The sequence below is a fragment of the Spinacia oleracea genome, chromosome 4 (genome assembly GCF_020520425.1).
Source record: "Spinacia oleracea cultivar Varoflay chromosome 4, BTI_SOV_V1, whole genome shotgun sequence".
In the NCBI taxonomy this organism is placed as follows: Eukaryota; Viridiplantae; Streptophyta; class Magnoliopsida; order Caryophyllales; family Amaranthaceae; genus Spinacia; species Spinacia oleracea.
In genome coordinates this window covers 139779664-139807230 of record NC_079490.1, presented here as the reverse complement: position 1 = coordinate 139807230, position 27567 = coordinate 139779664, and the positions used below count along the sequence as shown (strand labels likewise).

General features: G+C 37.2%; 2 protein-coding genes across 3 annotated transcripts; one reads left to right on the top strand and one right to left on the bottom strand.

Annotated features, from left to right (window-relative positions):
• The first annotated feature begins 1795 nt into the window (after positions 1-1795).
• On the top strand, positions 1796-12082 carry LOC110778583 (uncharacterized). Its single transcript, XM_021983129.2, has 6 exons — positions 1796-2141; positions 2702-2829; positions 9704-9873; positions 10431-10508; positions 11017-11161; positions 11310-12082. The coding sequence occupies exons 1-6, from the start codon at positions 2039-2041 to the stop codon at positions 11706-11708; spliced, it is 1023 nt and encodes a 340-aa protein (XP_021838821.1). The 5' UTR covers positions 1796-2038; the 3' UTR covers positions 11709-12082.
• Positions 12083-17234: 5152 nt separating this feature from the next.
• LOC110778582 (putative aconitate hydratase, cytoplasmic) lies at positions 17235-26846 on the bottom strand. Of its 2 annotated transcripts, XM_021983128.2 has the most exons (21): positions 26326-26846; positions 25632-25736; positions 25367-25527; positions 25176-25268; positions 24691-24876; positions 23807-23968; positions 23142-23286; positions 22902-23044; positions 22734-22790; positions 22565-22644; positions 22420-22495; positions 22085-22270; positions 21295-21362; positions 21080-21198; positions 20364-20485; positions 19341-19439; positions 18734-19213; positions 18536-18634; positions 18200-18442; positions 18016-18115; positions 17235-17528 (listed from the first exon to the last, which is right to left on the bottom strand). In XM_021983128.2, exons 1-20 carry the CDS (start codon positions 26645-26647, stop codon positions 18044-18046), a joined length of 3018 nt encoding a protein of 1005 aa, XP_021838820.1. In that variant the 5' UTR covers positions 26648-26846; the 3' UTR covers positions 17235-17528; positions 18016-18043. The 2 variants fall into 2 exon arrangements, with proteins under 2 accessions (XP_021838820.1, XP_021838819.1); XM_021983127.2 differs by lacking the exon at positions 17235-17528 and having other exon boundaries at positions 17815-18115.
• Between the last annotated feature and the right edge of the window lie 721 nt (positions 26847-27567).

The following is a 27567-nucleotide window of genomic DNA, read 5'->3' as shown; positions in this document are numbered from 1 at the left end:
CCATAGATCTCCTTCGAGTACTTAGCATGATCATCAACCAATCTCTGCAGTCTGTCAAGAATGATAATGAGAGGGGTCTCTTTGGTGTTAAAGACCTTGTCATTTCTGCGGCCCCAAATCAACCAGAGCATAGCAGCAATCAGTTGACACTTCTTTGGGTCCTCTTCCTTCCATAACCCAATAAATTCCACAAGAGTCAGCCCTTCCTTCTTCCTCAACAGTCTGTCGCACCCCCTATCGAGCCAAAGATCACGGACAACAAAGCATTCGAACATCGCGTGGTCTAGAGTTTCCTCCTCCCCGCACCAAATGCAACTGTTATCATCTAACATGTGTCTGTATTTGAGGTACGAGCGGACATGTAGAGTACCCGTGCAAGCTCTCCATAAGAAGTGTCTTACCTTCGGAGTCATGTCAAGCTTCCATATCTCTATCCGAGCTTGATGGAGATTATCAAAATTGCATGATTTCACGAGCATGTAAGCCGTCTTAACCGAATAATTTCCGTCCATAGAGTAGGCCCACGTTAAGCAGTCCTTCGGAGCACGATCACTAAGTGGAATAGCCATAATGCATCTGACATCCCTTTCTTCAAATATGCTAGTGATCTTCTCATAGTCCCATTCCTTTGTGCCGGGCCGCATCAATTCATGGACATAATTTACTGTATCATTGCGATGACTTAAGATGAAACGACCTTTCTCGTCAGCGAGCCAAGGATCAGACCAGACATTAATATTAGACCCGTTTCCTACTCTCCAGATCAGTCCCTCTTTGAGAAGGGCCTTTGCACCCCAAATGCTCCGCCACGAGTAGCTGCAGGACAACCCCAGCGCAGAGTCTAAGAATTCCCTGTTGGGGTAGTATTTTCCTCGCATGACCCTGCCGAAGAGAGACTCCGGGGCCGACATTAATCTCCAGGCCTGTTTGCCCAACAACGCTTCATTGAAGACCGCCAGGTCACGGAAACCTAGACCCCCAAGACATTTGGGTGCACACATCGAATCCCAATTCATCCAATGGACTCCAAGATTCTCTCCCGAGCCTCCCCACCAGAATTTTGCTATCATTGATTGGATGTCATGAATAACCCCCACCGATAGTCGATTGGTTGTTCCTTTCATTCATTTCTTTTTGTTCTTTGTGTTCTTTTTCTGTTGTATTTTTCTCATGATGTTCTTTTTAAGAAATACTCCCTCCGTTTCTTTTTGTTTGTTACGTTTGGACTTTTGCACGTTTATTAATGTATAATAAAGATTCTTTTTCTTTTTTATTAAAAAAATAAACCCATGTAAAACCTCAATCCACTAATCATTACAACAACCAATAAGATTATTTTATTTATCAAAATGAACCAATAATGGAAAAGCACAGATATTGCTAACTTAACATACTTGGAAAATTATAAAGAAATTTAATGAGTTGAAAAAATTGGACCAATTAAAATTAAAAGTTGGCACAAAAAATGATAGTATAATAAGTTTATAAAAGGAAAGATTCTCCCACGTAACAAGCATTGTGAAACACCATAAAATGAATACGTAACAAACAAAAAGAAACGGAGGGAGTAATTGTTATTGTTTATTAGGAGAGAGGATATGTCCTTTTAATGTTGGTACATTTTCTTTGGTTTTTAATATTAGTGTTCTTTTCAGGTTTTTGTTATTGTTCTTTTCGTTTGCTTCATGAGGTTCTTTCTTTTTACTTTCTTATGTTCTTTTGCGTTTTTGCATTATTTTTGAATTTTGCTTTTTATTCTTATGTGTTTGTTTTTTGATGCAGGTGCACCTTCCTCTCGGTGCACGCGCAGTTGTTGATGGCTATTTGCCCATCTCAACAACTAAGCCCAAACACGGTCCACAACCGCAGAAATTGGCACAGCTTATGCGATCATAAACTGCAGAAGATAGAAATTGGAAGAAGGGAAAAGTCTAACATCGGCGATGAACCCCCACTTATAAATCGGAAAATTCCAATATCACCGACCAGTTTTTCCCTCTCCCTCTGATACATCTTGAACGCCTCTAGCTTCACTTCAATGGAGAAAGGCAAATCTCCAGCGACCACCGTTGCAGCTTCTCTCCAAAATCTCGTTCTTAATTCCACCGCCGCCTCCGCCTCCGCCTCTTTCCTTTTCCCAGGTCCACTCTCTTTCCTTCTCTCCCATACTTACGCACATAAAAGCTCATCCCGATATTTTTTTTGTTGTTGTTGAATTACTACTGTTTAATTGCAATAGACAATGTTGGGTGTATTTTTTGTTTGGTCAATTAAAGTGCGATACATATGTATAAGGCTCAATTATCCTCTACTGTTGCTCAGTTAGATACTGCTGTTGAAAGCCTTGACGATTGCTTTTAAGCTTAGTAGAATTAATATTGATGCCAAATTCTGAGTACACTGTTAGTTCAGTTAGGTAGTTGAAACCCTTAATGAGTGGTTTTATGTTCAATACTCCGTATAACACATGAATTTTCTTTTTCTTTTTTTGCATCATTTTTTTTTATTAAGTATGGTTTGATTGTATGATATGAATTGTGGATGCCGAAGTAAAAGTATCTTTCAAGTCTTTTTTTAAAAAAAAATTTAAAGAAATTTTATTGAGGTATGGTACATTTGACCTCTATGCAATGCTAAAGTACATGGTAATTGACCAATTCGTATGTTATGGGCTTATTAGTTATGTGTGGTTTTATTGCAGTCTTTCCATCTAAAAGAACAAAGCCTCCTGGTTTAGTCAGCTTATGCATTGCTGTCATCGGGAAGCATTTGGAGGATCTCATCCCTGAGTTGGGCGAGATTGCTATCAGTTTCCCAGCACATATTAAGGTTCTGTTCTATCTGTTCCTTTGTACAACTGTTAGTTAGAATATAATATTAAGAGTTGGGTGGGATTGCTATCGGTTTTCCAGCACATATCAAGGTTCTCTTTTATCTGTTCCTTTGTACAATTGTTAGTTAGAATATGATATTGAGTGCTGATGTGTTGTACCTCATGCATAGACTCGTATAGTGATATTATAATTAGCTATTTTTGTCCATTTGAATCTTGAGGGTTTGATTTGATTTTTGTACCATTTGTTGTTTGGATCAGAAGTTCTGAACAGTCATGCTTCTCATCTTTAATGAGTCACAGGCTCATTGTCCATCGTACCAAAACTGCAGGTCGTGATGCGTATGCATGCGAAATATACATATTGATCAAACATGTGCTCTCATAATCTCATCAGTATACCTGAACCTTTTTGTTCCAAGATTTTTCAAATTTCCACTGCTGTATATTAATTGCAAAATGAAAACGCTCGTTAGCTAATACTCCTAGCCTTACATGCCATTTTGTGGGCCTTGTAAACAGAACTCGTGGTCCTCTTGGAAGGTTGCAAAGGTTACGTAAAGAAAAAATGTCAGCTTCTTATAGGATCCTCCGTGCCCCTTCTGATAATAAGTAGGTTTTTTGTGCACTTGGCTTCAGACTTCATACGCTGGACCAGTTGGTCGGAGTCTTTGTAGAATTCTACAGCAAAGATGCCTTGCTTGTAGTCCATTTTACAGTTTTCTACTCTGCTAAATGCTAATGCACAGGTCATCCTTAAGCATCAATCGATTGGTTTTCGATCTTCTTTGCCATTTTAAAGATCGAGAGCATGTAGATTCAAGGCTGAGAGGATACTCTGTAGGAGCCCCATTCCTGATTGTGAAATACCTTAGATTCTCGTAAAGAAGTATTTTTCAGGACCTTGTGGACCATAAAGTTAAAAAAATTCGTACCATTGCCCATAATAGAGATTGGTTCCTCCAAATAAGTGTCCATTGTTTCTGTAGATCTCATTTGTAGGATCTGCTTCAGCTCCTTCCTCTAAGGACTGGTTTCAAGCCCTGGTAGTATGGCTGTGTATACCAAAGAATTTCCAAAATTAGTTAATTCACTCAGTTCATTGCAAAACCAGGTGATTGTGTTTGACAACTTTTCACATGATATTTTGGTTGCCTCTAGAAGAAAAAGAGAGTATCTCACTCATCTGAGAAACAGAGATGACTAGTTTCAGGCCATCCGTTGCCAGTAGGTGAGAGCTATTGAGCAAAGAGTGAAAAGATACAGGGGGAGGGGATCCCTTTGCAGGACTGAATTCTGGAAAAGGTTATTTGTTAGAGTGAATTAAAAGTAAAAACTATATTTTGCATTTTCTAAGTAGTATCTGATGTAATCGTTTGTAAAAAAACTCTCAGATCTGATTATCCCACTTCAAGCCTTGTGAACTACACAATTCCTTGGTGATCTCTTTTCAGACTTGTAGAGTTGGACGACAAAAATCGAAGATAGCTGACCTATCTTTGACTACTGTGCGAGAGATTTCAAAACAATTGTGAATCTTTCTTTGATGTTTCCCCTGATATCGGATGTAGATTAAGTTATTAACCGCTAACCGATTCAAATTATTTAGACACCCATGGATCTGCCTGAGTTTATCTTAATGGTATTCCACCGGGTCAAACTGGACTTGAGGAGACATGTATGACATGTCTTCTATAAGTTGGAATTGAGGAAAGATACTGTACAAAACTGATATTTTGGGCAGAAAAATAATAGCATTAATATGTTTGATTTGATTGAAAGATGAAGAACACCAAACTGAGATACAAAAGTAGTGACTTGAGGCCACCAATCTCAAAGGGTTAGGGACTTGAGGTCACCACTCTCCAAAGCCTAAGCTTTACCAGATTCTCAACATCCTCTCATAACCTAATGTGCCCTTATTTATAACCATTCTACTACACCTCCATAATTTGTCTTCTACCTAATATTACTCACTACCTATTATGCCCTTCCCTTACACTTGGTTCATTACAATACCGGCCCCCTAAACTTCCACCTTGTCCTCAAGGTGGATAGTAATCAGCACGAAATTCCCAGCCTTGGTAACAATTAGCAGTTTCCGTCTGAGAATTGATGTCTGGTTTCCACTGGCGCTCAAGCTCCTCATTGGTGAGTCCTTGTACTTCCTTTGGTGGCGTAGCTAAGAAAAAGTTAGCATTTGAGTTGTCATAGGGTGGAAGTAAAGATTGGTTGGAATTGGGATTTTCTAACTTAAGATGGAAAGGCTGTGGGTTGAGGAAATTAAAAAGAGAAGTGTTGAATGGGTTGGCTGTAAAAATTTGTACTAGAGAAGTGAATTTAGATGTAGAAGAAAAAATCAGAAAATTGGGAGTTTGTGGGCTGGATAAGTGGGGAAGGCTAATGGGTTTAAAGATGATTGGGCTGAGATTTAAGTGTGGTGGCCCAGAATTGTGTCCTATACTATATGGTCTGAACATGAAGTTAGAAGGAGTGTTGACATCTAGAACTGGGTTGGGTTGATTAGGTAGATGTAGGGGAGAGAAAGTGGGTTCAGAAATTTGGGCCTCAAAAGCGGGCTCTATCACCTTAATAAAAGAGAGACTATTTTGCATAAGGGTGGATGCCAACATGTGACATTCTACTGCTGCTTGAGACTTGCTTTCTTGGTTAATTACATAATTGCCCTTATTAGCAATAGCATCACTTGTACTTGTCTTCTTCCTCAAGCCAACGCAAGACTCAACCAAGCTTCTCCAACACACTCTTTCTTCAACCTCCATTTCTGGGAATTTTCTGGGAGTTGTCTTCGACACGCCACCCAAGAAGACCACCACAAGCCTTACATCTAAAGGAAACCCCTGGACCACCACCACCACCACCACCTCTGTAGTTACCAACACCGCTATGTTCAGAGCCACTGCACCCAACACCTCCCCTCTCAAATAATTCTCTCTTTGGCTCTCTTCCAGTGATTTCGTCTCGGTCTCCACCACCTGCAAATCCACTAAGACCTTCACGCGAGCTACCACCGCCTAACTCGCCTGGTAAGAGGAGACCACCAGGTTCACCTCTCGAACGTCTTCCGGTGAAACAACCAGGGCCACCACCAGATCCGCAGCCTCCGGCACCTCCACGCTCAAATATTCTTCTTTTCCCTTCCCCTCTGAAAACATCAAACATACCATCAACAAAACAACAAGCATAGTCTCCTTGACCCCTGTAAAACCGGCCATCAGATTTTCTGACGTGGTAAACCTCAAGAAATCCAGGATTATTTTTAGATCTATTTTCCTCAAATCCCCAAGCCCAATCCCTTTTGCTTCTACCCTCTCCGGATCTTCCACCGCTGCCTCTTTCTCTTCCTCTTTGAGTATCTCTTCTCTAAGTTCAGTAACCTTCTCTCCTAATTCCTTCAATTCTTGCCGGAACGCAGAGAAGATCGGAGAAAGACCCTCCATGATGTTTTTCACGAGATCTTCCTTACATTTTTGGAAAATCTCATCCAACTTCTCCTCGATTTTCTGTTCAGATCCTGTAAACACCATTTTTTTTCCTCCAGAAAATCAGATCAGATGCCCTTCCCAGAACTGTACCGCTCTGATACCAAGTGTAAAGAACTGATATTTTGGGCAGAAATATAATGGCATGGATATGTTTGATTTGATTGAAAGATGAAGAACACCAAACTGAGATACAAAAGTAGTGACTTGAGGCCACCAATCTCCAAGGGTTAGGGACTTGAGGTCACCACTCTCCAAAGCCTAAGCTTTACCAAATTCTGAACATCCTCTCATAACCTAATGTGCCCTTATTTATAACCATTCTACTACACCTCCATAATTTGTCTTCTACCTAATATTTATTACTCACTACCTATTATGCCCTTCCCTTACACTTGGTTCATTACAGATACTTTCCATAACTTCTAACGTTTTTTGTTAGTTTGGCGCTCCATTCACATGACTCATTTACCTTGCATCTGATTTCTTCATTAGATGCATTAGGTTGGATAAAACTCTAAAAATTATACATGCTATTGAGAAGGATACTTCAGTTAAATATGTTTGTTTCCGGTTGTAGAAACCACATATAATAATGCAAAGTAACCCTCCTTGGGCAGCCATAATAGGAGGTCAGCATCTTGGTTCTATACGGCCAAGAATATAAGTAAAGGAGTAAATGTAACATTGCAAAATAATCCTCCTTGGGAAGCCATAATAGGAGATCAGGCTGATCAGCATCTTGTTTATATACAGCTATTATGTAACAGAGTAAACGTGCCGATCATCCAGTGCAAAAAGGAACTTTGTGATTCTGCAGTAACTATTTCCCAATAGTTCTGCGAAAGAAGTTTTTTCATCCTTTGGATAGGGGAAACCTCCTTACTCCCCCCCCCCTCCCCCAATGGTTGCAATTTTAGTCACAACAGTCTCATTTTGTGCCTGTAAGTTGACACCAAAGAGTCAAGGGACTCCTAAGAACCCCCCTCAAATTGGTTTGACATTCAACAATTTTGCAGGCTTTAGTCTTTGTTTCTATAAGCTTATGTTTATATGCATATGGAGATGAGAGGCCATAGTGATATATCCTCTCCAGCAACACTTTTTTCAAAATTCAAATGGCATTTCCTCCACTATGCCCATGTCGTTATTTTTCTTCCTTTCAAATTCTCTAGCTCTCCTTCCTTCCCTTTAGTCTCTTCTCACTATTCTGTATTTTAACCCCTCTTATCTTCAGCACATCAGTTCACCTCCAGTTGTTACTTTCTATTTCCCCACTTCCTCAGTCCTCACTAGAGAATTAGAAATAGCATCCTTATACTCCCAATCTTTCCACTTATTCCCAGAAATTTCCTCATTCCACCCCATCTTGTCTTCTCACACCACTCCAGTGCCTCACTTCTCTGTGTTTCAAGTCCAATCATCACAATGAGGGTTTGCAACTAACACCATATTACTACTCAGTTTGAAGAGGAACTACAGAGTTGGCTGAAAATGAGAAGAGACAAGGAAAACTGGAATCCAATGAACAAATTAGAGAATAACAATTTCCTGGGTAGTCCAATGGACACTGTGGTAAAGGTTTATCTGTAGGAAGTTAGGGGCAGAAACAAGACTTAGAAATGAGATTATGTTGGACCTTAATAGTGTAATATACTAATCTGGCGGGCTTTAAGAGTTTGAGGGAGATCCTCCAAAATTTTTGGATCCATGGCAGGCCTGAAAGGATCCGTCAAAGTGTTTTGGGGAATATGGATCTGTCCCTGGTTCTAAGAAAGAAATCTAAGCTTGGGTGAGTTATTCTTTGAAATAGGGATAGGGAAGGAATTAGAAATAGTTGGCTTTTTGGACTGTGAAAGGACCAGAAATGTTAATTGGCCTTGGTGTAGATTGTACTAGGTTAGCCTCACGTATAGGCTCTATTTGGTTTATTATTAGTAAAGGAAAGGAAGAGAAAAGAAAGGAAAAGAAGGGAAGGAAAAGAGATTTTATTTTCTTGTGTTTGGTTCAAAGGAAGGAAATGAAGGGAAGAGAAAAGAAATATAAATGACAGCTTTTAATTTTCTCTTTCCTATTAAATTCCTCCAATTTTGGGAGGAAAGGAAAGTGAATTTTTTACAAATGATCTTGCCTTTCCTTTCCCATCAAATTCTATGTAATTTATCTAACCAAACATGAGAACATAATAAAACCATTTCCTTTCTTTTCCTCCCAAATCCCCTCAACCAAACAAAGCCATAGAGTCCTGGCGTCCTGTTTGTAAGAAACAAAATCCAACCCTTGCATTCCGCAAGGGTGAGAACTGAGAAATTTCTTTCAACCTTTGCCAATTGAAGATAAATTGTCTTTAGTGAAGATGAACGTCACCTTCTCTATATGGATTATGGACCATTGAACCCACAAACCGGCCTCCTCAATGGAGTAATAATCACTCCTTACAAGTTACAACAGGCTTTAGGGTAGTTATGAAAGTCTACTTTGTCATCTTCGTTTTTGTGGAGAAGAATAAAATGTTATCTCGACTTCCATACCAAAACTTCCTGGCGGTGGATCCTGTTGTTCTCTTATCTAGTTATGGATGTGTCGGAACCTAAAATATTTGTTTTATTTTTTTAAATTTTATTATATTTTAAGCAATTTTCTAGGAAATACCTTCCTGCTGCAGCCTGCCTCAAATGTTCCTCTGGTTCATAACTGTAGAATGGTGGTATCAGTTATTACACATTGTTCCCCTCATTCTTGGAGGCTTACGGATTGCAGTAGATAGCTAGAAAAGGAGGGGGGGGGGAGAAGGGAAGGGGAGGAGCTTAGGATAACTATTTAAAGCTAGATTACTATGACCACTCCAAAGGAGTAAGATAGGGCAATACAAGATAAATAAATGACCCAACAATAGCGAAAGAATGGTGAAATACTCGTTATTGGAACTACTGTTTATTATTCGGTGTGACAACAATGAAGAGAATTGTCAGGGGCCTGAATAGTTTAGATGCCTCTCATTGGCGGAGAGGCCCTCTCGTGGAGGGACGAGGGAGAGAACTGTTTGGCTTCTTTCTTATGTCAGAGTTGTTCATGCAGTGCACGAATGAGTGAAAAGTGGTGAGGTTTGAAGTTTCCGATGAACTCCAGTAGGTGAAATAGAGAAACAAAGTAGAGTAAGGAAAGGGAAAGGTGCAGAGAAAGAAGAGTAAAAGCAGCTGTTTTTTCAAGTTTCATTACACGAACTAAACCGAAATAATAAATGCTACCTTCGTTCCTGAAAGTTTTTCTGCTGTCAGATCATTACGGCCTGCAAAATTTTGCTTATTCTGAGTTCTTTCATAGGCTTGTGTTCTTACAATTTTTATTACTGCATTGTACAATACAGATGTCAATTGCTGCAGTTGCTAGGAGAAGAAAGCTTCTAAATGATGATGTAATAATCTCTCTTGCTGATGGCACTTGGGAAGTCCTTGACATTTCTGGTTCAGATGTCTCAGATTTCGGTCTTGCAAAAGTGGCAGAGATGTGTGGATATTTGCGAGCAGTGAATATAAGGTTGAGTAATTATCTGTTGATTGGGATTGGCTGATACTTTGAGTATATGAATGTTAAATAACCGACCATCACGTAAATTAGAAAACTTACATCAAGTTTTTAGGGGATTCTGTTTGATACTTTTGTTAGATAACTGTTGAACTGACAAAGAAAAGTTAAATCCTTTATCTGTTGCTCGTTTAAATATTCTAAGAAGTTTAAATATAGTTCAGTAATTTAGGGCCCGTTCGGGATCATTTTTTATTTCCACTTTTCTGTTTTTCAGAAAATAGTAGTTTCCACATTTTTTAATTTATGATTCAATCTAAATCATATGGCTTTCAAAATCATAAAAACAAAAACTGAAAACGTCAGTTAATACCGAACGAGCCTTTAACTTTACGAAGTTCAGTAATTTAATAGAAGGTACGGGTTCTTTAGTTGAAGATGATCATTTTTGTTGTTGCACTTCGTAACATGTTCATTTCACGTTATATGGTTAGATTTTGATTGCACTTCTTTCTATTTTTGTTGTACCTGTTTGAATGAAAAATGCTAAGTTGAGTCCCTTCCTACAGCCAATGCAGCAGAATTACTTCTAATGGTGTCTCTCAACTGGCGCAGCACTGTCAATCTTTGGAGATATTAAGATGTGGGTATGCACTTGTTTCTTCCATTACCGGGCTTTAAATTTATAGCTGTACTTCTTGATATTAAGATGTTCTGACAAGTATTATATTTGATGTTACTTCCAACTTTTGTTTCAAGTTTCACTTATGTTCTCATTTATTTGTCGTTTTGTGCACTGTTATTCGAGGAGAATGGCTGAGATATATTTTTTGCAAGGCAGGATAAAAGCACTTGGCAAATGTTCAAGTGTAAATGTAGTGATTGCTTGAGATTAGTAGCACCGACCAATTGTTTTCATCTGTAAACCACAAATTTTAATTTGGTGTGTGTGCGTGGGGAGGTGGGGGGGGGGGGGGGGGGTGTGTGTGTGTGTGTGTGTGTGTGTGAGGCATAAAAGTATGGTGGCAACATCATACATGCTATTTAGTCTACGTAAAGCTTGGGCTTTATATTATGTTTTGTGAATTTTTTCTTTGGATGTGGGTTTTTTAATTGCAATTTGAGAGAGGCAATGAACCAAAGTTAATCTTGCAGAGGGTGTCCTCAGAGTGATTACACTGCAAGAAGATGCCTGCACTTATTTAAACCAGACCTGAACAATTTGGAAGGAGATTCGTGGGAGGAACTTGATGCAACAGAGATCACTCGTGGTGGACAATCCCTGCGGTGGCTTGTGTGGGTATGATTATAATCTTGCTTTTATTCGTTGTTGCAAAATCTAAATTCTACTTGTATTGGTCATGGCAAGTTGGCAAATATGAAGTCTGAATCCCTGTCTACTTGTGTGAGATCCATTATTCACAGCTAATATCTCTCACTGTTTTCAGCCAAACATAGATCCTGATTCTTTGGCGAATTTCTCCTCTGAATGCCCCCGCGTTATTGTTAACCCGCGGCCTTCACCCTTTGACTTCAAGGGAGTTGCTGTCCCTAGAGAAGCGCTGCCAGATACAGTTTTGGATGGTCATGCTGTTGAGGATATTGACCCCACTACATGGGCATCGTGTAGACCAATAAGAAGGATTTTACCACCCGTTTCAAATCCCAGCGAGTTGTCCGTGGCTGAAAAGTTTAGGTTAGCATTTGTAGAGAGAGATACAAGGTTGGCTCCTAAACGAGCCAAGAATGCGAGGCAACGTCAGCGTCGTGCAGAGAGAGAGTGGATGATGACCTCAGAAGCTAAAGCTATAGATCTTGCTTCACGGGCAAACAAATCCTTACTTTGATACTAAAGTAGCATTGCAGTTATGTTTGGTGGCCTCCTATTTAAACCACTGAGTTCAATTGTAAAGTAATATTTAAGAACACAGGGGAAGTATTTGATCAATATGTTCATTCGTAATGGTAGACTTTTGCAGATGAAGTTACAGCTGGGGGAGATTATGTAATGTTAGATGCCAATGTACATGATAAAGAGTACACAATAGTTCCTTAGCTTGTACTCCGTATGTTGTACGTAGGAAAAATTGATGGGAATAAGTTAATTTTAGACCGTCTGTAAAAAAAATAAGTCTACCTTTTTATTATACCTGAGTCAATCTTTATACCCCTTAAATTTTAAATAAGTCAGATGATCAGTGACTTGTATTTTTTGTCAACATCCAACTTGACTTTGAAATCGAAACTCTTGCTAAAAGTATAGCTTTAGCTATTACAATCGATACATGTCAATTTTTTTTGGGAATATTATTTAAGATGATTTTTTGAAAGCTCATCGACACAATTTTCGAGTAATCTCTGAACATATTTTATGAATCATATTTTTCACATATCTTTAGCCATATTTAAGAACATATTTTTTCAGGTATATTTTTCACATATTTTAACACGTTTTTCAATGCACGTTCTTCGAGATAATTTTTTAATACATGTGACACTTAATTAGATGCAACTTTTTGATACGTTTTTCAAACAATATTTCAAGGGGGTTTTTTTTATGCGATTTTTTGACGCAAATTTTAAAGCGTATTTTTGACACATTTTACAAGGGCACTAAAAACGAAACAAAAAACACCATGAAAAATAAAACACGGAAATTTAAAAAAAAATCAAAATAAATGAATTTTTGGATTTTTTGCCTCAAAAATTGGGCCAAATAGCTTATTTTTAAGATAAACAAAAAAACGTAATTACCCACCATATCATTATCCACCTCATATAACCGGTCAAAATAAAAAATAACTTGTTTAAAATTGATGGGTATAAATGTTTACTTATTCAGTTATAATCAAACTATTAACTTATTTTTTACGAATTGCCCAAAAATTGACATAATCCGGTAACTTTTTCCAAAATAAATATTCGTGCTCCATTATTCAATTCCCAAATTTGTGATTCGGAGATATTCATGAAGATAACATGTACAGTACGATGTAATATGCAAATACGTAGTATTACTGATGCTTAGAGAGAGCTGTTCAACAGACCGAGGCCTATTATCCGACCCAATGATGCATGACACTAGAGCTGTCAAAAACTGACCCGACCCAAAAAACCCGACCTGAACCGACCGAACCCGTAACCGACCATGACCCAAAATTACGATAAAACAGGTAACCCGAAACCCGACCCGAAAAAATCGATAACCGATTTTAACCCGATGTTGTAACACCCGAACCCGAACCCGACACCCGACCCGAAAATGACCGATAACCGAACTGACCCGACCGAACAATGACCCGAACCCGATTTGATACCCGACCCGATGTCAACCCGAAACCGATTGTAACTCGATGAAACCTGCTATTGACCCGACCTGTGAGAACCCGCTACTCGATTTACCCGAGTTATCAATGACACGACCAAATATTAACTTCATTGATATATCTATTTTAATTATTTATTGCTAAATATTGAAAAATTTAACTCTAAAATAAGTTAAACAAAATTTTTTAGGATATAAAATCCTTAAAATGTATAGGTTAATTATCAGACCCGAGTTTGACCCGTCCCTGAGAGTGACCCGATCTGAATTCTATTTGATCTGATTATTATCCGATCCAAACTAAGACCCGAACCCGAAAATAACTGTGTTGCAAACCGATTTAAACCAGACTCGATAAGACCCGAACCCGAAATTATCTGCTACAAACCGATTTAAACCCGACCCGATAAGACCCGAACCCGAAATCAAACCTGACCGAAATGTGACCCGACTCGAACCCGACCTGAACCCGGGATAGGAAAAAACCCGATATGACCCGACCTGAAATCGACCCGACCGAACCCGAACTCAACCCGAATGAAATATTGACCCGACATGACCCGAAACCTGAGATGACCCGACCCAAACCCGACCCGATGACCTGTTTTGACAGCTCTACATGACACTGGTTCCACTAATTGTCCAAGAAGATACTTCAATAGATTGATTACTGCTCCATCTGTCTCATAATTATATAAAATGATGCTTTTTTAATTGTACGTCTTAAAATTATAATTCTGTTTTATTTTTTACCATAAAATTCATCATTTTTTCATGTGTTGTATTAATAAAAAATGTATTAAAATTACAACAAAACAAAAATAGGCATCACAATTTTCTTGTCTTCGGGGCGCTACAGGCAGGCACTTGATAATGGTACTACTAATATCCATTAAGACCATAACTAATAATCCAGCCAATCTATTCAAGTTTGTCGGCACTTAACAACTTTAATTAAAGAGAATATTTGAAGGCTCACCTTTAACTTCAATTATTGGACCGTCTCACAAACCTACCACCATTCCTACCGCATCTCCAAATTACAAGTTGTAGATTCACAAGTGAATTATTCAAGAAACACAGACATTGAGATCAAAGTGTATTAGGTTGGTTAGACCTATGAGTAGGAAGTGGATGTAACAATTTAATGTGACGATGATGGTGGTGAAGAAGAGTAGAGAGAAAGTTGAGGTGGAGATCATGGACAAACCATAAAGAACGAAAATGGTGGATTGGAGAGTAAAGGAGAATGGTTAAGAGTTAATGGGAGGTAATTAGAAGATAAGATAAGTTAATGGCGTTAACGTCCGTTAGTCAATAAGGGTATTTGGTTCAATTTTACAAACCCTGAGGTATGTGGTGTATTTCTGAAAAGATGAGGGTATTTCGTATATTTTGTTAAAGCTCAAAGGCATTTCATGAAAAGACCGTTATTATTATTAGTTACAATATTTTAATATTTTATTTATATTATTGATTTATTGTTGTTGGTGGCGGAGGTGGTGTCATTGTGATATATTGTTTAAGGCATAATTAAAAAAACATTACCAAAATCTTAAAATTCAGTACATAACCAATTTGTCCGGATCAGAACCGAGTTATTCGGATTATGTACAACTCATACTAGATCTATCCAGAATTTCAAATTATGTCCATATCAAAATTGATCTGACCAGATTATATCCGGATCAGAAACGGTCTATCTAGTCCATGTCTAGATCAACACCGGTATTTTCAGATCATGTTTAGATCAAAACTGATATGTCGAGATCACCGCCGAACAGAGACGATTTGTCCATAGTAGAATCGGTCCATAGATATCATGTCCAGATAAGAATGGATCTATCTAAATCATATCTAAATCCGAATAGATCAGTCCATATCAATACCCATATGTCCCTATCAGAACCAATCTATTCAGATCAAAAATAATAAAATATCAAATCAAAACTGATATGTCGAGATCATGCTCAAATTTGTTATGTCCAGGTCTTGTCCATATCATTACCAATATTTTCAGATTATGTCCATATTATGACACATTTGTCTAGATCATGTCCATATCAGGATCCATATGTCCAAATTGATCACATTCAAATCATAACCGATATGTATATATCACGTTCATATCAGAACGGAATATGCGTATAACCTGCATTAAAGAATATAAGGATTGCAATGGATGTCGAACCTCTTGTTAGGCTTTTGAAAAATAGGTAATATTTTTTGTCTTTTTTCATTTTGTTCAGTAATATAATATTATTACAATATTATATTTTAATACGTTTCATATTTTTGGTGTACGTATTTATATAAAAAATATTTAGATGAAGAACTCAAGGTAAATTTAATATAAAAAGTAGTTAAATCATGAGCAAAGTCAAATTAATAACGATTAATTTACAAAAACAATATTATGAATTTGAATGAAATTTAATTTACGAGTAATACTGATTGTGACTTTAATCATTTAACCTATTAGCGCATCTCCTGTGTGACCAACCACACCATCAAATTCATGGGTGTGACGCGCGAACGCAACTCCCTCGCGTGCAGCTAATGTTTAGAAGGGTATTGACTGGTGTTACTTATACATTATATTCGCTGTTACTTTTCTTGTTTTATTGCAGTTTCTTCAATTTCATGTTAGAGGTTCCTTGTATAGATTGGTGTTATTGGACTTTCTATTCTGGTGTTACCTAGACATTGTATTCACTGTTACTTTTCTTGTTTTTTTTTTGCAGTTTCATGTTAGAGGTTCCTTGTATAGAATGGTGTTACTTGACTTTATATGCTGGTGTTACTTATACATTGTATTCGCTATTACTTTTTAATTTTATTTTATTGCAGTTTCATGTTAGAGGTTCCTTGTATATAATTGTGTTACTTTATTTTTATGCTGGTGTTACTTTTAGATTCTGCTAACCAACGCGTTGGGCTTTAAACACGATGAGCTTATTTATAAGTGTGAACACGCCACACCATCAACTTGATGGTGTGGCCGGTCACATATAAGACTTGAGGTTAACCTATTATAGCAATTGTAAGTTTTTATTTAAATCTTAATTCTGAAAATCAGATCAGATCAGTTCAGTTCATGAGAAATAAGGTGAACTAAACGAGACCTTAGTGTTCAACATGGAATTTGTATTTTCTCGCTAAGGGAGGCTTCTCATAAGGATTGTTTAGCTTGAATCTTTATACTGTTCATGCTAGTTTTTAGTCTTAAGTTGTTTAGCTTGTATTTGTATTATTTTGCTTAAATCTTCATTTACCAAAAAAATATTTATGATTGAGTCGGGTCGTAAACCCGATCGTTTCCAAACTAGATAAATAAAACCATGATGGCCTGTTTGGTACAATGGCCAAGACTTTGGAGTGATTGAATTGGCCAAAAGGCCCAAAACTATTCCACATATTGGCATATTGCACAAATGCCTCTAAAGCTAACAAAGTACGGAGTATATTGCTTTTTAATTGTAATACTCCGTATGAGTATATGAGTTATTCTCCGATTTGGTTCTACATTTTACTGGACCACAACACTAAGGCTGTTCTTTTTTACTTAACTGTAGTTTCAAGACTTATTTTGCAGTTTAGTTAAGTTCAATTCAGTTTAGAAGCATTCAGTTCAATTCAGTTCAATTCAGTTCAATTAAATTAAATTCAGTTCAATTTAATTCAAATCAACTTATTCTTATATTATTTATTATTTAGTAATTGATTATGGATTGATAATTATTAATATTAATTATTAATTAAGTAAATAATAAATACTTATATATCATCATCATTATTACCCCATTGCTTCAAAGAGGCTCCCGCAAGAAGCGGGGTAAAGAGGGGTCAGACTTACGCAACCTTACCCCTACAATTGCAGAGAGATTGTTTCCAATAATAAATAATTATATATATTATTTATTATTTATTATTTATTTTAATACAGTAATATTCGGTAAAGTTAAGTTAAATTCAGCTTTAAAGAACATGGCCTAATATGGAGAAATGTAACTTTATTATATGCCAGAAGTAAACATTACTCGGAATATGCGGAGAAATAGAGAATTTTCATTGGTATAAAAGAAATAAAGAGAAAGTAGAAACGTTTATGTGGAACGGAAGGAGTACATACAAATTGGTCGAGGTTACAGTTGTAATCTCACAACAATCTAAAGCCAACGAGAATTTAATGGCTCTGTAATATTGTAAAAGTCCTTGATGAATTCCCGACTCCTTTAAGCTAGCCTTGAAACATACATCCTATTTCTCATCCCGGTCTGGTAGACAAGCTATGGTTTCCAAGACATTCATTCAACTTTTGTCCATGTTTCCCATATACTCCCTATAAATACAGCGAAAACAGATTCAAATAAGCTCAAAGAACACAGCTTTTGGACAGTCAAGATCTGCCACAGCACAAACCCGCCAACATGGAGGCATAAGTATGTCATGCAGATGAGGAAGTACTCCACATCAGCGAGTATTAGCACGCACAGAAGAAACTACTTACAAGTTAGAAGAACTTACAGCTGAAGCCATTTTATAAAGCAAATTCACAGCGTTTTCTTCTTAAAATTTACCAATATTACTTATCAGATGTTTTATAATGAGAAACAATAATCATAATATTAGATGCTTTACGACAATAAATTTATTAGTAAAATGGCTGCATGGTACACTCGTTTCAAGAACTGGTTTATATTGTTCTAAACCAATATTCTTTATTCCAATTTCTCTTAAAATAGACTACATGGAAAGAAAACTTGTAGTCGTATTGAAAATACCCACAACACTCAAAATATTCAAATTTTCTACAACTAATATTAAACCTCAATGCAAATACTGGAGGAAAGTCCATCATTGTTGCTTCATCAATTGGCGGATGACGTATGGAAGGATACCACCATGATCGAAGTAAGCAAGCTCCACCTACAAAACAAATTACATTCAACATTCAATTATTATGGATAACCGGTTAAGTAGCTGTGAAAATTACAAGGAACTAGTAAGCACCTCAGTGTCGAAGCGAAGGGTGCAAACAAAGGACTTTCCACTGTCGGTTGTTACAGTTATATCTTGTCCTGGTTTGATCTCGCTAACCTTGGAAGGGAGTTCAATGCTGAATCGCTCATGACCAGTCAACCCTAATGTCTCGGCATCCTCACCAGCCTTGAAGCATAGAGGGATCACTCCCATCCCAACCAGATTGCTTCTGTGGATTCTCTCAAAACTTTTGGCAATCACAGCTTTAACACCCTGTGACAAATCCAATCTCACTCATCATCATCAAGCAAAAACTTAATAAAAATTAAACAAGCAAAACAGACACAACATTTCCAGTTCACTCACCTGTAGCATTGGGCCCTTAGCAGCCCAATCCCTAGAACTGCCACTTCCATATTCAGCACCAGCCAATACAATGGTGTCATGACCAGCTTCCTTGTATTTCTGCCGTTGGAAGAAATCACAAATTATTTCAGATTTACCTAGCACTCCAAAGACAAATAATTAACATTATTATAAAGGAAAGAGATATTGAATATTTACCATTGCAGCATCAAACACATATAACTTCTCCCCACTTGGAACATGAACAGTCTTTGGGCCAACTTCTCCCTTCAAATGCTTGTTCACAATACGAATATTGGCAAAAGTACCCCTGGCCATCACTTCATCATTACCTCTCCTGCTACCATATGAATTGAAGTCCTTGCGATCAACCCCACGTTCCATGAGAAACTTGGCAGCAGGACTGTCCTTGTGGATACTTCCTGCTGGAGATATGTGGTCAGTGGTGATACTGTCACCAAAGTTGAGAAGGCAGTAGGCATCCTTGACTGAAAAAGGTCCAGGTGGATTCAAGCTCATGTTCTTGAAATACGGGGGTTCATGAATGTACGTCGAGTTTGGATCCCACTGGTAAAGGGTGCCAGTAGGAACTTCAAGAGAGTTCCACATGGGGTTCCCCTTCGTGATAGCTTCATAGGTACTTTTAAACATGTCCGGCAATACACTTGATTGCACAACCTACATCAGCATGCCACGAAACATTATAAAAAAGATGCATACATACAAAGGCGACCATGCCAACACACGTTAAAATTCATTGCCCATTGAAACATGCATAGACCATATTATTACAAATACCATATACCTGAGCTATCTCATCATTGCTGGGCCAAATGTCTCTGAAGTAGACACTCTTTCCATCCTTCCCAGTACCAATAGGCTCTTTATCGAAGTCGATGTTAACCTATGAAATGCAAGATAATTGAGGTCAATCAGCACTTCAACTTTGTAAACCCCTTCAATAAAATATAAAAAATAGTTATGATATAAAAAATTATAAGGATAGCTTCGTATTCACTTGTATTCGCAAACAACTCTCTTTTTTATTCATTTTTCCTTGTTCGTTTATTGACCCGCCCACTATCGACTCGATTTGACCTGTCCATTATTGATCCGCTAAAATTTACTCATTTATTACCCGACCCACTTTTGACTCACACCGACCCTGACCTGACCCGCCTAATAACCAGGTCGAATGAAAACATGGCTGCTGGATTCAGATCTATTTAAAACGGGTTATCCCGCATAACCACTCCAAGAGAGACTAAAACCACTCAAGGATGTGAATCATGTGATCGTCCTCAAAAGCAATACATTTGTCATTGAAGCAATATCCTTCTACAAGAACCAAAACACATTACTAAAATTTGATTAACCCAAGGTTGTATCCAGATTAAAAATATGTAAATTTTTCTTTAACTCTATATATTCCTTCAGGGTTCTACACTCGAGACTCAAGTGCAATAACAAAACCATCTAGAACAAACAAAACATCCATCCCCTGTTTATTACCACTACGTTTTACCCACTCATCAAAACATATTCTTTTTAATACAAGTACTCAAGACAGCCTCGATATTAAACTTCAAAAGAGTAAAAATGATACAGTTCCGCAATTCAACAAACGTCTAATTTTGTACAACCTCGAGGAATTAATGCATTATCAAACACAGGATTAAAAATAAGAAAATGTTTGGAGGCTGTAAACAAGCAAAGATCATTCAAATCATCCCTGAATCTGTTTCAAGGTCTATAATTTGACTATCATAAACAACCATTGAATCCAGGTAACGTGCTTATCAGAATGCAAGGGCAATAATGTACTTACAGTTCCAGCCAATGCATAAGCAACAACCAATGGAGGAGAAGCAAGATAGTTGGCTCGTGTCAGAGGGTGAACACGCCCTTCAAAATTACGGTTACCGGAAAGCACAGCTGCTGCGACTATGTCTGCATTAAAAAAATCAGGCAAATGGTAAATTATAAATTTCGTAGTTGAAAGAGGGTAGCCCTTGTATGAGACTATGAGCATTCAGTTACTGCGATGCCTATAAAATAGATCCGCCAAAAACAAACCCGATTATATACATTTCACTAGTGGAAGTTCATTACTTTAACATATAACTATACAAGCATGTGTATGTTTTTAAATTTTAATGACCAAGTTATATGCTGTTCTGTACTCCTGTGCATTTAAGAGAGATCTACTGATCACACAAGGGAATTAAACAAAAATCAAGAAATAAAAACACAACTGTGGTAAGTGAGCAAAGAAACTGCAGAGTGCGCAAACTGCACATAAACTACAAATAATGCCAATGGACATAAAATATTCTACAGTGCAAGGCGAGTTGTTTTGAGGTGAAGGTGAAAAAACTTGAACTTTCATCACAGCCTAATAACATGCCCATATATTGCAAAAACCAAAATTCAATCTAATTGATTAAAACTCAGTATCAAAGATACAGAGCCAGACCTAAATTGCGTAAAAGGGGTTACCCCAGAAAGTAGCATTACAGACAGCTAAAAAACACACTTACGTACCATTCTCAGAAATAGCTGCAGAAACAGATTCATGTAGATCACCGGAGTTTCCAATACATGTTGTGCAACCATAACCAACAATGCTGAAGCCCTGTTGATCCAAGTACTTCTGCAGCCCACTACATAAAACACAAGCCAAAAAGATCCATTAATAAGCATTTTGATTAACTAAGTAGAGAACTTATGTCATCAATAAATGAAAAAAAAACCATTACCTCTTTAGAAGATATTTTGTAACTACTCCAGATCCAGGAGCCAGACTGGTTTTCACCCAGGGCTTGACCTGATAAACAAACATATAAAGAATTGGTTAAAAGAATGAACTAAAAAACGAAAGGCAAAAGAATCTGCCAAATAGTATCTGAAAAAATTACAAAATAAAAACAATATCATGAACATTATCCCCCCCCCCCCCCCCACCCCACCCCCTAGAGGGGAAACTGAATCAGCCTCTTCAACTGGAATGATAAAAAGTTCCGAAACAAAAACAGACGAGATAAACAACAAAACAAACTCAAGATTTTGACACAAAATAAACTAGGTTAAATGGTACTACTACTAACCATCGTAAGTCGTTCTTTCCCCAGTTGGACTAATTTATGTGATAAGCTATAGACGCCAATAAGAGAACTTCAAACACAAAGCTGGCTAATTAGGCCCTATGCCTGATTTACTTTAACACTATGACATGCCATCCACATTAGTACTAGGAGGTGGTTTTATATTTAATCAAAATAAAACATACATACAACAGGAATGGTAAGTTAAGATATCCTCAAATTAAGACCTTGGTAATAAATAAATATGTACTATAACCACCAATCCTATCCACAACGGTAGTAATCTTATTGCTATATAAGATTAAAATAATTTTGTTTGATATATAAAATAAGTATCACTTGAAGAATCTGTCAATTCATTAAACTTACCACCTTTCAAATGCAATAACCCAAGGAACCTAAGAGCAAGAAGTAAAACATCATCTTAAAAGTCAAATCAACTGACCTCCAAACCCAGCTCAGTAGCTTTCTTTGCGACCAAAGCAGCGCCAAGCATAACACTTGGGTTTGATGTGTTTGTGCAGCTAGTTATAGCTGCTATGACAACACTACCATGTTTCAATTCAGCAGGCTGGCCATTAAATGAAAACTTAACAGCTTTTTCCTGCTCGTCTTTGGAAATAGCAAATCCCTACATGATTGTAATGTCATTAGGAAAGAATCAACACCGAAAGAGAGTCAATGACAATAAATGCGAATTGTGTAGGCTAGAATGAAAAAGTGAAATGAGTAGCAAAACAAATTAGAAAACAACTTAACAAATTAAGTGGATGATTTTACCTTAAAACCAACTTTGTTGTTTAGACATGCATTCCAATCAGCCTTCATTTCCTTCAGGGGAACGCGGTCATGTGGCCTACCGGATAAAAGTCACATCAGCACCAACTTATACATCCAATGGAATAACAAATTATGAGAAGTATACCGTTTAGGTCCTGATATGCATGGCTCAACTTCTGATAAATCCAACTGAAGATATGATGAATAAACTCTTTCTTGTTGTGGCTGATACAAGCATAATTTTATTATATCAGAATATATACTCCAACATCACAGCTATATGATAATGCTAAAAAAATTAGGCACATTTCTACCTCACTGTAGTCAACAAACATTTTGTTAGCCCGTAAATATTGCTCAATCATAGTAACCTGTAATTAAAGGAACACAAAGTTTAGTGATGATTAACTTGAGGTAAAAAGTAATATGGTTTCCAAAATATAAAGATAGAAGAGAGAAATAAAATGGTTGTTGTAACTCACAGTCTCATCACTTCTTCCAGTCAATTTTAGATATTCCAAAGTAACGTGATCCACAGGGAAGAAACCCATGGTTGCTCCATATTCAGGAGACATGTTGGCAATAGTAGCCCTGTCAGCAAGTGACAATTGACCAACTCCCTGACCTGTAAGTGCAAGAAAAAACATAAACTTCTGCAACGACCCTATAACAAAATAACCACCCTATCCCCACCTTCACATATAACCCATCCATCAACTTACCATGGAACTCGACGAACTTGCCAACAACACCATGTTTCCTCAACATTTGTGTTGCTGTCAATACCAGATCTGTGGCTGTGACACCATCGCGTAGTTTACCAGTCATTTTGAATCCAACGACACCAGGTAAAACCATGCTCATGGGCTGTACAATAAAACACAAACGATGTTAGGGGGGGATTAAAACCTTCTTTGAAAAGGTCTTCTAAATCTGAAAAAAGGCAAACCTTACAACCCAAGTACTTCTTAGACATTTTAGTATTTATACAGGAAAAATAGAATAGTATTTATACCCTCTGAACTTCTATTTTTTTATCCAGGCCAGATGCTTATGTACAAAATAGATTTTAACTGAAAATGAGGATTGCGCCTGGTTAACAAAGTCATCATTATAGAGATGAATGATACAGTCTATTATATAGTAGGACGTACCTAGAAGTTGGGGTGTAGGGGAAGGGCATGCAAAAAAGGAACTGAAAAATTAATCATTGCCAAGCACATTTAACAAATTACAAGTAAGACTATGCATATGCACAAATTTTTAACCCATAATGTTGCTTGAATCAAGCCATTCGCTTGATTTCACCCTTTCCAGTCACAACATTTAACGACAGTAAATTATGCATTATACTGGATAACAGGAAAAATATATCAGCACCACCTACCTGACCAAGCATAGTTGCCTCAGCTTCAATTCCACCAACTCCCCAACCAGCAACACCTAGCCCGTCAATCATGGTTGTGTGTGAATCAGTACCAACTACACTATCTGGATAAAGAAGTCCCTCGTTGTTGAAAACTACCCGTCCAAGATACTCCAAATTAACCTGTAATTTTACGAAAACAATAAATTTTCAATACTTAACATGCTTGCCTAAAAATATCAAGCCAAAAATCAAGATAACAAGGAGCTTGAAAACAATTAAACCTTACTTCATAAACATATTGCCTCTCGCAAATAAAAATATATACTCCTTTCATGCAAAAAAATGGGTAAAATTTTGGGAGTAAAATAAAAAGGAACTTCTGTACTAATTGTACTATTACCACTTGTTAAGCTTGATATACATTTTACAACAAACTATTCCCTCCTCTTACCATATATTATGCTTATAATAGTTGAACATTATTCCTGTCATCCTATTCACTTGGTAGAACTTGGAATTATTAACAAAAATTAGTTTTCATTTCTTCGGTTTACCACAAATTGTGTTCATAGTCAAGCTTTTACCACATTGGGACCAAAATAATATATATACTGAGTATATACATTTTCTGTACTTGATGGATAGAGAGTAGTTATATATCTCTATTTACTCAACCTAATTCTAAAATACTACACAGGATAAAGAAAAGAAAAGGGACAACGTGATGAAGCCAGTAAGAAAGAAAAGAGGAAGAAACAAAAAGATAACATGATGAGCCAGTATGTTGCTAGTAGTACATAGAACAATATACACTAAAAAAAGGATACAAAATTATGAAGTCATGTTAAACTCTCCGGTTAGGCCAGGCCTTGCGGATAATGAGAATCCAGAATTACTCTTACCTGGTGCACAATACCAGAACCAGGTGGAACAACAAGCATGTTACGGAAAGCAGTTGATCCCCATTTAAGGAAACCGAATCTCTCTCCATTCCGCTTAAACTCAAGTTCCATGTTTGCCTGAACTGCGTTCTCAGACCTTGCTACATCAACTTGAACTGAATGATCAATGACAAGGTCCACAGGAACCTGTCATGCAAAGTTAAGAAAGTACATTTGAGAATACAGGAGAGAATTCTTCACCTACAACAAAATACTAGTTTATGTTTCTCGAGAAAATGATATATGTATAAGGAAAGAATGAATACTAGTTTAAGGCACAAAGCACGGTAGTACAGGTCCTATTTCTTTCTTGGGTTAGAGACATGAATAAAATCCAAGTCTGCTATAGATCACAATGAATTGCTTATACTTCGTACATTATACTAGGCCACAGTCATTGAACTATGGTTTTCAGGCTCATCATAAACATAGAAAAGGAAACGAACCAATGGATTAATCTTGTTAGGGTCACTGTTGAGGTTTTTCATGGCATCCCTCATTGCAGCCAAATCAACAACAGCTGGCACTCCAGTGAAATCCTGTAAAACAAAGAGTCAAAAACAAAGGTTGATGTATTTGTATGTCGATTACACAATCTGCAATTGTATCAATATAATACTTAGACTTAATAACAAACCTGTAAAAGGACACGAGCGGGCTTAAAGGGGATTTCAACTAGCTTAGGTGCTGAGTTTTCCCAGTCAATGATTTTCTCGACATCGTTCTTTGTGACTTGGAAGCCATCACAGTTCCGAATGGCCGACTCCAAGAGGATCCGAATGGAATAAGGCAACTTCTCTGAGAAAGAAAACAATAGAGAGAAAAATGTTAAATGTAATCAAGTGGGCAGTAGACCAAAGTCATTCAGAGCTATGCCAACAGAGTTCTAGAACCAAACGTACCAACCCTTGGATCATTCAGAGCTGGTAGACTGTAAAACTTTCCGAATTCACCGCCACCAGGCTTGGGTAGACTGGTGAAGATTCCCTTGTAAGGATGCTCGGAAGCTGAAAAATAACCAAAAGATTACAAAAGCAGTAATTAATCAGTTCTGTTTCAAGAATACCATTAGTAAAGCAATTGAAAATCAACGATGAAAACAACATCAAAATTTCGAACTAATCAGGCAAAATTTCCAGTTTAACACACTGTGATTATATTGCATAGACAGAGTGTCATCTTGGATTTCGAACAAAGCAACACTCATTTTAGATAGATTTGTTCTACACTTCCAAAATTCGAAAATCTAATCAACAAATACACTGCAGCTAATCAACAACGAGCCGATTCTCCATACTTTATTGTGAGGTAAAACATTAATCAGAACTGAATTACGGATACTAAAATGTTTCGATCTTACTCATCCTTTTAAAATGAGCATCTTCCATCAACATCGACTGATTTAAAAATCATCAATAAAATTAAAGTCAATTACTTAAAATAAACAATTCACGATTTATTTAATACAGCCTTGCTTGTTTTTAGATCAACCAATATCTATCAATAAATATAATCAAACAATCACAACATCGAAATTTAACAAAAATTACAACCTCTTTTTACAATTTTCAAATATGAAATGAAATGAAATTGTACCCATAGTTGCGATCCTGCGTTGAAATCGTTCAAGAGGAGTAGGAGTAGCTGTAGCAATCTGAGCCCGAAGACTAACCGGAGATCGCCAGTCAACACCGTGACTCCACCGCGAAGACGAAGAACAAATCGATCGGAAACCTGGAGAGAATCGGTAGCCGGAAATCGGCTGAGATCGGGCGGCGGAAAAGATTCTAGAGGTGGGAGAATAGGATGAGTTTGTAGAGGGGGAGAGAGAAAGTGTGGAGGCGAAACGATGTCGTACCGCTCTCAGTGATGAAATGGAGGAGGATGAGAGAGAAGACGTCGCTGCACCTGTTATCATGACTTTTAGAGAGAGAACAAAAATGTTGAATTTTTAGAGAGAGAATGGGATGGGGGTAGGTGATTTATTCACCACTGCACAAAATTTTAAATTTCTTTTTTTTGGTGGAATTAAAATTTAAAACCCTAACCCTAAAAATACAATCATCCGAAAAATTGGGGAAATAAATTCAGAGAAGCTGACAAAGAAGAAGGAAAAAACGGTGGAGAAATTGTGGAGAAAGGGGAGGTATTTATTTGTTTTGATATTTTGCAAGGAATATTTTTTCAGCTTTTTGGGAGTTATCCAGTGTGACGCATTTCTAAATATGAAGAGATGCTGATGGAGAGTGGAGACATTTCTGCCGTCGATTTGTAAAGGAGAAGGAAATGAATGGATGTGATTTTTGTGAGATGGTGGGAGTGAGTATAGGGTGTAGGGGTGAAGTTTGACTTTTGTAAGAAATTTATTGAGGTGGATTTTCTTATTTTGTTTTAGCTTTGGTGGGACAAGCCCGATAAAAGAGCGCGTGGTTTGCACAAGTTAGAGAATTAAATTTTCGGAATTTGACTAATCAATAAAATTATTTTAATGTTTTTTCTATTTATGTCTCTTGTCACCTGGCTTTTCTCCCAAGCCAAAGAAAACAACGTTTTTTCACATTTAAGAAAATAAAACTAAAGTTTTTTTATTTATTTTTTCTTTTTTATAGGGAGGAAAAAACTAATCCTTAGTTAGCATGGGGTATTACGTATAGCATTGTTCTCCCTTGGTCCCTACAAAATTGCTTTATATCAGATTTTTCACTTTGTTAATATTGAATGTAAAATGAAAGCATGGAGTAAATATGTGATGACCACATACTATAAACAGTATGGGGCAAATTTAAAGGGTCGGATTAATAGAAAAGTTGGACTTCGTTACTGTTTTTCTTGTTTCTT

Bases quoted from the DNA above. Each gene is read 5' to 3' on its own strand.
- LOC110778582 (XM_021983128.2), bottom strand. From the start codon at position 26,647: ATGATAACAGGTGCAGCGACGTCTTCTCTCTCATCCTCCTCCATTTCA. The intron at 23,045-23,141 runs GTAAGTTGATGG...TTGCACTTACAG, and splicing joins CAAGTTCGTCGAGTTCCATG to GTCAGGGAGTTGGTCAATTG. The intron at 19,440-20,363 runs GTAAGTACATTA...TGCATTTCATAG, and splicing joins CTTATGCATTGGCTGGAACT to GTTAACATCGACTTCGATAA.
- LOC110778583 (XM_021983129.2), top strand. From the start codon at position 2,039: ATGGAGAAAGGCAAATCTCCAGCGACCACCGTTGCAGCTTCTCTCCAA. The intron at 10,509-11,016 runs GTATGCACTTGT...TTAATCTTGCAG, and splicing joins TTGGAGATATTAAGATGTGG to AGGGTGTCCTCAGAGTGATT. The intron at 11,162-11,309 runs GTATGATTATAA...CACTGTTTTCAG, and splicing joins CCCTGCGGTGGCTTGTGTGG to CCAAACATAGATCCTGATTC.